Below are 11,175 nucleotides of genomic sequence, written 5' to 3' on the forward strand. Positions count from 1 at the left end.
CACAGATCTCACCAAGTTATTCATAGATATTATAACACACCAATACTATAGGCCTCATCAGTGATGTGTTTGATGTTTTAATTAGAGTTGCATTTGTAACTATTAGGGATTTTGTTAAGAGTGCCCCTCATCTCTCTATCCACATGCTCTAATCACACACAGACGCTATGGTATAGACATATTAAACATTATTTTATTGTAGATGTTTGCTATTAACTACTTACTTAATTAACTAGAAATGTCAATCAATGAACTAGCTCAGTCACACACCAGTAGAGCAACCCCTTTGAAATCAGTGTTGTTCAGGAGAATCTGCTTCAAAGATTACCTAAGTAAATGGACTGATCAAGAAGATAAGAAGGAAAACACAAATATTTCTTACCAAAAAATTGAAGGATAATGAATGTTGGAAAATACTATGAACAAGATAGTTAACATCAAGTTATCATGATGATTCAAACTTTTCTTTGCTGAAATCTGTGTTTTTATGCTATGTATGCTATTTCATTTGTGGTTTATACATTCATCCTTCAATTTCCTAAATTTTGTTTTCAGAATGACAAAGTCATAATAACTTTTTCATCTCCAAAACAAATTTCTTGCATAATTATTTCCAAGAGAAACTTTTCATTTCCTTATTCTTTGCAATCCTGTAATTCTTTTTTTTTTTTTTAAATGTATGCTCACGATGTCATTACTTGGTGAATACCACTTCCAGATAGGTCAGAAAACAATCTTAAAGAAAAAGGAGATGCAAAAATATTTTTAAAAACCTTTTTAAAAACAATAACCGACCGGCACGGTGGCTCACACCTGTAATCCCAGAACTTTGGGAGGCCGAGGCAGGTGGATCACCTGAGTTCAGGAGTTCGAGAACAGCTTGACCACCATGGAGAAAACCCTTTTCTACTAAAAATACAAAAAGTTATCCAAGTGTGGTGGTGCATGCCTGTAATCCCAGCTACGCGGGAGGCTGAGGTAGGAGAATCGCTTGAATCCAGGAGGCGGAGGTTGCGGTGAGCCTAGATTGTGTCATTGAACTCCAGCCTGGGCAACAAGAGTGAAACTCTGTCTCAAAAAAACAAAACAAACAAACAAAAAACAAACAAAAAATAACCACTCCTCAAAAAAAAAAAAAAAAAAAAATCTGGCAAAGCTAATATATCAAATGATTCTCAGTGTTACCTGAATGATTTTAAGTATTTGTAGACTAATCATATCTTCAGATTATCATGCTAGGAACAGAAAAACAAATAATATAGCATTGTAAGAGAAAGTAGACAGGCTAAATAAATAATTTTACATTAGAATTCATATTTTATCAAACTTTACCTCTTCTACGAAACCTATCACTGTGCCTTGTACACGTAGATGAATTTTAAAATGTGTGGGAAGAATAGTTATTAGCTACTCACTTACAGCCTAGATCATGATCCTGTAATGACCCAGATCATTCTATCGGCACTGAGGTAGATGATCTATAAACCAAACACAGATATTCCAGCTCCATCTGTGACCAAGACCTCCCTGGCTTTATTCCTGACATTGTTCCCCTTCTGTTCCACACTTGGGAGAGCTCGAGCCCTCTGGCTTTGGATGCAGGTCCCATCTATCTCTTTAAATGTGTTGGCAGACGTAGGCATCAGTGCTTTCTAAGGATTTTGGTTCAGACTCATTACTCTGGCTTTCCCAGGTAGGGGATCCCCTTCCCTAGCTCTTACTATAGAATTCAAACTCTGGCTCTGATCAAGCTGTCATACCTGGATTCATTAAATGTCCATTGGCATCTTTTGTTCTGGTCCAGAGAGGTCAAAATAGGCAAAAGAAACTAAGGAAATTCCACAGTCCATCAAGGGAAGCTTCCACATGTCCTGACTTCAGGATATTTTAATTTTAAAACAGTGGCCTGAAACCACTGATTCATGCATTATTTCAACAAACATTTGTTGAGTGGTTAGTATGAACCAGACTCATTTTAGATACTTTTACTCCTAGCTTCTTATAATTCCCTGTTTGAAAACTTCTCTTCATGTTTACATCTTCTTTTCCCTGACAGAATTGCCTGTCATCCAGAGTCTTAGCGCAAAGCTTCTCATGAACTTTCAGGACCAGCTATTCATAGTTTTTGATGGGTACCTAGGAAAGTCACTGGTGTGAGAGAATTTTAGAGTCTGGTGGATGCAAACAGGAATGAGATATGATAGTTTTCCTTTCAGAACACATAATCCAGTATGAAAGTATGTAAATCTATGCTCCCCACAATACGATTTGCATCCAAGGGCTAAGATAACCCTTTGGAAGGAAAGATGGGATTTTAATGGAAGTGATATTTGAAATGGTCCTTGATTGATAAACAGGAGCCTTCAGTGGCCGGGCCCTGCCTATGCTTCTGCTGAATCAATCTAAATGTTAAATTCCATGTTAAAAAAATAAAATGCTGATTTTTGCTTTCAGGTCATACCACACTGTTTCCAGTTTCCACTCCTTTGCTTTTTTGGTCTGCCTCTTCTGAAGTGGATCCCTTCCCAAGTCACCTTAGGTAGCACCCTCTACCAGAAAGTTTTCTCTGGAAGCTCCCACCCTTCCACGAAACAGGGTCAGGTGCTCCCCTCCTGTGAGTGCCCATGAAACTCTGCACATTGCTGAGTGTCTTGGACCTCGACACATGTCGTATCTTTCTGTGACACTCTGTAGATGTGAATTCAGTTGAAGCAGAGTCTGTCTTTTCCCTCTTTGTAATCCAATTTAGAGCCCAGTTTAGTTCCCAGATCATGAGTGGTAGATAAATTTTAAATGTATGAATGGACAGATGCATTAACAATAAAGTAACTAGAGCAACTGTGTAGGAAAGTTGTCTATAGCAGAAATGTGGAAGATGAGTGATGTTAGGCAAGACTATTTCACCGGCAAGAGACAGACATCTAATTTATACCATCTTAGAAAAAAGAAAAGAAAGAAAATCTGCCGGCCTACATGACTGAAAAGTTCATAAATAAATCAGAGCCAGCTGGAGGACCTAGGTGTCCATACAATATACTTAAGATGGTCCCCTTCATGTCTTACCTATGCTTTTCTCTGGGCCAAATTCACTCTCAGGCATGTTCTCCCCAAGCATTACAAAATTCCAGGCCCTCATTTTACCAGTTTTGCAACTGCAGTGAGAATTCAGAACATCCTTTTCATTTGTTCCAGCAAAAATTCTAGGAACTATTTCTAATGTAGCCAGATTTTGGTCACTTGTCCACATCTGAATCAATCAGCAAGGTTAGGGCCGGGGGTGGCATACAGGAAGGAACTGAGAGATGGGTTATCCTATCTGAACCCTATAGACTAAGAGCAGGTAATCCAGGGTGTGTTCTGAGAAGAGAGTGCCAGACAAGCAGTCTTTGGAAGACTGATTAGAGAGGCTGAACCTGACTCTAGAACCCACTCTGCCCTTGTACTTTGGGGGTGAACTGATCCAGAAATCTAACATCACATTTACACATCCTTATTCTTCTCTGCTCAGAGTCAGAGTCATTACACTGGAAGAGATGAGTATAGAGAAATAGGGACAGCAGGTGTGAGGGACAAGTTCCTAGGTAAGTGGGGGCAGAGGAGAACTACCCCACCTGTTCCTGCCTGCCTTGAGCATGGTCACTTCTCAGGATGGAGCACTGCCTCTATTTAGGCTCCCCTAAAATACAGAGCTTGAGTCATGGGCTTGTCATGCGTGTAATTTATTTGGGGAAATGTTCCCAACACAGAGGACTCAAGAACTGGAAAGAGTAAAATAGGAAGAGAGGACATGGGCAATTGGGGTTCAATCCTACTGGGTATCCTCTGAGAAATGATGTAGAATGTCTGCCCAAACCATGAAAAATGGGAAAACATGTATCTATTGCCTCTTGTTTCTCCTGAGAAAGGGATGTTCCATGGCAGCAACAGAGAAACCCTGGGCTAGTGAGTGAAAAATACCTGATGCAGCTGAGGCAGGGAGCTGCCAGGTGACATCTGCAGGCAGCAGAGTGCTACAGCAATGACAGATAAACAGATCTAGGAAACATGAGCATGCAGATTTGACTGCTAATTATGAAAGTTTCCATAGTGATCTCAGGGAAAATGGAATTTAGCCACCAAAGCTTCCATGTTTAAAGATTCCTCCATTTCTTCAAGAATCGTTGCTTGCATACATTTAGAGACTGCGTAAAATCGTGGCATTCAACTCTTGAAAAAAATTGGCTTGGAGGAACACTTGTCTCAACAAGACAATGAATTTGTTTATTTTTCCAGGCTACAGCATTACTGTGCTTATAAATTTTGACTTTTGGTTTATGCAGATTTCATTGATACAAGTGGCATAATAAGGAGGAAATAACAAAAAATTCTTTCCTTTCCAATTCATGTACAAAAAACAAGTGATTCTGATGAAAATTTTCCTAAGAGTCAAGTTCTGTCTAATCTGCAGATGCCCACTGCTTCTTGACATGCTTCATTCACTTCATTCTCTTGGCAGCTCCTGTGGAGCTCTGCTCCCCCTGAGTGCTCTCATTGCGTCAGTTTTGGGTTGAGTCCTGAGATGATTATAGTAGAAACACTTGCGTTTTTCTCCAGTTGCCAGAACTAGATGAGAGATTTGGGCAGCATGATTAATGATGAAGGCAAACTATTTAATCCTATGAAACATGATGAAGTGTCCAAACTCGGCAGTAGATATTTTGGATTTTCGTATTTGAGCAAACAGTCACTAAACAAAAATTCAATTTCCTTTCTAAAAGCTAGCAGATGAAACATTCATGGCCATTTAATTTTGGAGGTATTCTAAATGAATTCAGAAAGAGAAACTTTTTAAAAAATAAACGTTTTATTTTGAAATAATTTTAAGTTTAAAAAAGTTGCAAAGTTAATACAGTATCTGTGTATCTTTCACCCACTTTCCTTTAAAGTGAACATTTTGCAATACCATGGTATATTCGTCAAAGCTAAGAAACCACCACTGACACATTACTTTTAATTGAACTCCAGATTTTATTTGGATTTTGCCAGTTTTTCCATTAACATCCTCTTTCTGTTTCAGAATGCAAACCAAAGTACCACACTGTAGCCAATTGTCATGTCTCCATAATTTCCTCTGGACTGTGATGGTTCTTCAATCTGCCCTTATTTTTCATGACATTGACAGTTTTGAAGAGTACCACTCAGCCATTTAAGTTTCTTCGATTTAGGTTTGAAGCATGCCTTTCTCATGATTAGACTTGGGCTATTAATTTTTGAAAGAGCACCAAAGAGGTATGTTGTTCTTGTGACACCATATCAAGGGGGTACATGATATGCACATGACTATTTTATTTTTCAGCATTAGGCACTTCAGGAAAATATAACAAGCTATTTCAATGCCACAGGAGAGATATGCGGTTAGTGAAACAGAACTATGGAGATGTATGACCATTTTGCTGTGCTTTCATTTAAGAATATGTAAATTTGAACTATTCAACTAGGGCAATAACAGATTTTTAAAAATCATTCTACTCTTGAAAGTATTAATTATGTATCACAGAGTGTTTTTTATCATAGTATAGTGGTTAAATGTCATTTTATCTGGGTTTGATTTCCGAGCTCAAGGATGTATGGCCTTAGGCAAGTGACTTAACCTCTCTGCACCACAGTTCCTTTATTTGTAACTTAAAGTCTCATAGATGTACCAATATCTACTGATACTATAGTTATCAGTACAAGTACAGGCTTGTTTGGAAGACTGAATGAGTTAATATTTGTAAACTGCTTAGAAGAGCAGAAAATAAATGCTCTGCCCTTTGCCTCGGGTGAAGAGGTGTAGCAATTTGCCCTTGGTATGCAGCAGCATAATCAAGGAAGCAGCATATTTTTTATTTACCAGAATTCTGTAAGCTCTTATAAATTAGCTCCTTTGCTGAAGAAAAAAAAAAAGCAAATTTTCAGTGACCTGTGAATGTTTGTTTCATAGACAAAATGAAGAGATATTAGAGGGAAAAAAATATCTTCTTGCTTTTTTGGCTTGTATGAACTTTATAAAATGATTATGTATTACAACTACAATTAGAAAACAAAACAAAACAATACATTTTTCAAGTTTTAAATAATAATTTCCATGTTTCTGGAAATTTCAATTTCCCATCAAATCCCAGAAAAAGAGTGATAATAAGAGGTGTAATCACACAAACTTTCAATTATTCATGAGCTAGTCACACACTTAATAAACTTTAGATTATATGTCATTTCCTATTCCTCACTACCAGTTAGAACCTTCCTCTAATTTTCTTGATTTCTCTCTTAGAATCATATTGATAAACACTAGAGTATTTTCTAAAAATAGTCATTCCTTTAGTACATCTTTTCAATAAATGAGATGGAGACTGTCACATTCAAAGTCCCTTTTTATATACATGAAGTGATTGTAAGGTGGACTACAAAATAAACCAATGATCTGTCTGAATGGTAACACATAAAATTTTATCTAAGTGTACCTCCTGGTAGGGTACATATTTGTCTTCCTTTCTGAAAACCTGATACAGAAAATTTTATTTCAATTTTTGTAAATTCTCAACTGAGTTTCTTATTTTTTTTTTTTAATTTAGAAGTTTGCAGCGTTGATTACAGTTTGAAACTGATGAAGACATTTGGGACACTGTATTTTGGTCTCCATTGGGTCAATGCTTTTTCATTTATTCTTTATATTAAGAAATATAAGTAATCAGGAAGATGTGAAAAGGGAAATAATTGAAAAGACTGGAGTACATATACTATATACAGTGTCCATTTTAAAGAAACAGCATTCTAGCACACCTTTCTACCCTTGACTAAGATTACTGTAATGAGAGCACCAGTACTCCTGAGCACCAGTAACCAAAAGGGCATTTTGGAAACTGAGCTTTTGGTGTTTATATGAACATTCCGTCTTCCAGGACCTGCCTTTATTTCTTCAAGACTCATACTGCTGTATATGGTGTTGTATACATTCAGGGTTAGTTGGGAAGCAGTAACTGATACAGAAAATTTTAAATGTAAAAAACACTGGGGAGTGAACCTTTCCATTAGAATATATATATATATAATGTATATATCATATATATATATGTGAATTCACATCAGGATGAGTTTCTGTTTAGGCAATGTTGGAAAACCTATTTCCATTTTGTTTATTTAACAAACATTACAAGGCACTTAAATCCATGCTGGCTCTTCCAAATGTTGACTCATTTCTCATAACTGCCTTGGGGTAGAAACAGAGAGGCTAAACAACCTGCAGGCGATGCTTCACTACTATATGCAGGTGGCAGCCTGGCCTGTGTTCTCTGCTTGGCTAGGAACACAGGTCTTACCTATTGAGCTGGGCTGTGTAGCACTCTGTTGTGGAGACATTTGCCTCTGGGTCTGGGGCCTCTGCTTTTTCCCTCGCCTCCCATGGTTACTCCATGTCTCAGAGAGCTCTGAATCCCACTTGGAAAATCACACTTAAACCCTCTAAAAACCTAATGATGAAAAAAAATAAGTTCTCTAGAACTTCTGGAGAAAAAAGTAACAAAGCTACCAGGTTAAATGACTGAAATTCCTGAGAGAAAACAACATGTATGTGTTCCTCTAGAAAGGGGGCCCAATATTGAATACCAGGAAGTCCTATAGTAAATGGAATGTGACTTTATGTGGGATCTGGCGTTCCTATTTCATCCGGATGCATGTCTGCGGCTTCAGTGGGAATGGCGCTTGCACACCAGGTACCCACTCCCCGGTGTCATGTGCTATGCTGTCCAAAGACAGAATGAGGAATGGTGAGCCCATGAACCTGCTGGACCCAGCCCCTCCGAGGTCCGGAGTGACAACCAGTACTGTATTTCTAGATCGAATCTGAACCCCTCCTACAGGGAAAAGATTTCCAGGGGATTTTGGAAGTTCCAACATTTTACAGGGAAGAAGGAAGTTACGCAGGATAGGAAAGAAGAGGTCATGCTATACAGCCCTGGTTTCCACTGACACTAACACTGGATTCAACTTTTGACACTGAAAATCTGTTGCCACCAAATGGAGGACGTAAAGAAGATGTTCTAAGTGTGATTAGAGAATATGCAACACAAGGAACAAGCAGAACATTCTTCTCTGGAATCTGACATGATGGACTGTACTTTCACAGAGAGCGCTGATGTTAGATGTACAGGAAATAGGCTAATCCGAAAATAAGAAAGGCTGAGGCAGAGAGGCTAATATAGTTCCAGCCTATCTCCCAGCACCTTGTTAATTTCTCTCAACCTCCAGACACAAATCCGAGACATAACTCTCTTCCTCCAAAGAGGTCGCGCCTACCCTGTGGTGGTTCTCAGGGATCCGCCCCAGCTCCCTCTCCGCTCCCAGCCCCACACACTGGGATCACTAGGCACCCAAGATCCCACCTCTCAGGTGGTATCTTCAGCGCTGGCTGCCACTCAGCCCCCCTCCAGGAATCCGGGGCAGAAGGCGAATATCCCAGAGTCTCAGAGTCCACCGGAGTTACTCTGGAGGGCGAGGTGCGGGCTGCATCAGTGGACCCCCCCACCCCACGCGCACACCCACTGCTCCACCCCGGGGGCGGGGCCATCGCCTTCCTTCCCGACTCAGCAGGGATCTGAAGCTCCGGGAATTTCCCTGGCCTGGGAGCTTCGGGCTTTCCAGCCCCAACCATGCATAAAAGGGGTTCGCGGATCTCAGAGACCCACAGAACCCGGGTCGCAGGCACCTCCTCGTCAGCTCTCCAGCTCCTCGCACAGCCGCCAGACCCGCCTGCTGAGCCCCATGGCCCGCGCCGCGCTCTCCGCAGCCCCTAGCAATCCCCGGTTCCTGCGGGTGGCGCTGCTGCTCCTGCTCCTGGTGGCCACCGGCCGGCGCGCAGCAGGTGGGTCCTGGCGCCTTGGGGTCCCCGGGTCGGATGCGGCTGGGGTGGGCGCCCCGCGCCGACAGCCTCGCTCAGTCAGTGAGTCTCTTCTTCCCTAGGAGCGTCCGTGGTCACTGAATTGCGCTGCCAGTGTTTGCAGACCCTGCAGGGAATTCACCCCAAGAATATCCAAAGTGTGAACGTGAGGGCCCCAGGACCCCACTGCGCCCAAATCGAAGTCATGTAAGTCCCGCCCCGCTCTGCTGCTGCAACCGCTGGAGTCCCCGACTCTCCCGCTGCCCCAAACCCTGTGCCCAGTCCGACCTCCTGCCTCATGGAATTCCCCTTTTCTCTCTGCAGAGCCACACTCAAGAATGGGCAGAAAGCTTGTCTCAACCCCGCAACCCCCATGGTTAAGAAAATCATCGAAAAGATGCTGAACTGGTGAGTTATGGTTTCTATGTACACAGGTGACTGGAGCCGTTGGTCAGAAATACTGGCATCTGCCCCCTAAAAATAAAATCAGGAAAACTCAGGGGTTAATTGAAGGACTAGAAATTGTGATTATTGTTTTCACAATTAAAGTTTCCTTTACGATAATTACTGCTCTGGTGCCAGAGGATATTCCCAATGCCTGGCGTCCCCACCCAGGTTCTTCTTTCGTTCCAATGAATGTAGGTAAAACTGCCTTCATTTGAGGCCCAGTAGGACAAAGAGCAATAGGTTCTGGTTGTTTTTAATCCAATAGTACAGTGGATACCACCACCCCACTCCACCCCTATTCCTAAATGAGCATCCCAAGCCTAGAGGTCCTTGCCACACAGTACAGCTGTCACAGGCAGTAGCCACTTGGTTGCCAGGCTGGGGAAGCTGCATTCAGAAAACTCTAGAGGCTGGAAGAGCAGGACAGGAGCAGAGTGTTGTGCAATCCGCTTTCCCAAGCACCTACTCAGGGCACCCATTTTCTCATTACAGTGACAAATCCAACTGACCAGAAGAAAAGAAGAAGCTCATTGGTGGCTGCTCCTGAAGGAGGCACTGCCCTTATATGAACAGAAGAGAAAAGAGAGACAGCTGCAGAGGCCACCTGGATTGAGCCTAATGTGTTTGAGCATTGCTCAGGAGAAGTCTTCTATTTATTTATTTATTAGTTTGTTTTGAAGATTCTATGTTAATATTTTAGGTATAAAATAATTAAGGGTATGATTAAGTCTACTTGCACACTGTCCCATTATATTCATTCTTTTTAAAATGTCAACCCCAAGTTAGTTCCATCTGGATTCGTATTTAATTTGAAGGTAGAATGTTTTCAAATGTTCTCAGCCATTATGTCAATATTTCGAGGAGCCTGCAACATGCCAGCCACTGTGATAGAGGCTGGGGGATCCAAGCAAATGGCCAATGAGATCATTGTGAGGGCAGGGGAATGTATGTGCGCATCTGTTTTGTAACTGTTTAGATGAATGTCAGTTGTTATTTATTGAAATGATTTCCTAGCTTGTGGTCAACATTTCTCATGTTGAAACTTTAAGAACTAAAATGTTCTAAATATCCCTTGGACATTTTATGTCTTTCTTGTAAGGCATACTGCCTTGTTTAATGTTAGTTTTACAGTGATTCTGTCTTAGAACAAAGGGGTTTAATTATTGATGTTTTCATACATAATATAAAAATAAAGTACTTAAAAATAGAAAATACTCGTTTGATTTTTTTGGGGGAAACAAGGGCTATCTTTACTGGAAAATCTGGTGATTTATATCAATATTTCTCAATATTTTTATTTTGTTATTTTCTGGGTGTTCAATTTGCTATACAGATAAATGAAACTACGAGTTATGCTTCATTTCAGGTGGTGATTGCTGCCAATACCCTTGGCTCTCACCTAGTGAAGAATATGCTTTACCAAACTATGGGCTGGCCCCTAATGGGAGAGTCACTGATATAAATTGCCCTTTTTATAAGAAATTTCTTTCTGTCTTGCTACTCAAATTTACCTCCTTAAAAACATTTATATTATCTTCATAAGGGCCCTCATTTCATTGCTTTTGTTAAGCAACATTTCTTATAATTGTTGACAGTTTAATAAAGGTGGCAGTGAAATGGTGACTAAAATATTTCTTTTTTCAAAACTCAAATCATTTGTGTCATCAATAGAAGCAGAAGTGAGTGGCTGAATGCTTCACCTGTGAAAAGATCTTATTGAAATTTGGGCTCAGCTTTCTAACCTTCACATATAAGTAATTACTACTAAGATCAGCAGTGTTTCAATCCTTTATAGCAATATGCCAAATACAATGGTTTTAAGATTGGACTGCATT

At 40.5% G+C, this 11,175-nt stretch overlaps 1 protein-coding gene across 1 annotated transcript; it reads left to right on the plus strand.

The window, feature by feature from the left end:
• The first annotated feature begins 8,688 nt into the window (after positions 1-8,688).
• On the plus strand, positions 8,689-10,544 carry CXCL1 (C-X-C motif chemokine ligand 1). The gene is made up of 4 exons (XM_007998875.3): positions 8,689-8,878; positions 8,977-9,100; positions 9,218-9,301; positions 9,833-10,544. Exons 1-4 carry the CDS (start codon positions 8,779-8,781, stop codon positions 9,846-9,848), a joined length of 324 nt encoding a protein of 107 aa, XP_007997066.1. The 5' UTR covers positions 8,689-8,778; the 3' UTR covers positions 9,849-10,544.
• Positions 10,545-11,175: the final 631 nt, after the last annotated feature.

This window comes from Chlorocebus sabaeus, chromosome 7 (genome assembly GCF_047675955.1).
Source record: "Chlorocebus sabaeus isolate Y175 chromosome 7, mChlSab1.0.hap1, whole genome shotgun sequence".
NCBI lineage: Eukaryota > Metazoa > Chordata > Mammalia > Primates > Cercopithecidae > Chlorocebus > Chlorocebus sabaeus.

What these genes read in the sequence shown, in the direction of transcription:
- CXCL1 (XM_007998875.3), top strand. Translation starts at nt 8,779, where the DNA reads ATGGCCCGCGCCGCGCTCTCCGCAGCCCCTAGCAATCCCCGGTTCCTG. An exon ending in CACCGGCCGGCGCGCAGCAG is followed by an intron (nt 8,879 to 8,976) that starts GTGGGTCCTGGC and finishes CTTCTTCCCTAG; the next exon opens with GAGCGTCCGTGGTCACTGAA. An exon ending in TGCGCCCAAATCGAAGTCAT is followed by an intron (nt 9,101 to 9,217) that starts GTAAGTCCCGCC and finishes TTCTCTCTGCAG; the next exon opens with AGCCACACTCAAGAATGGGC.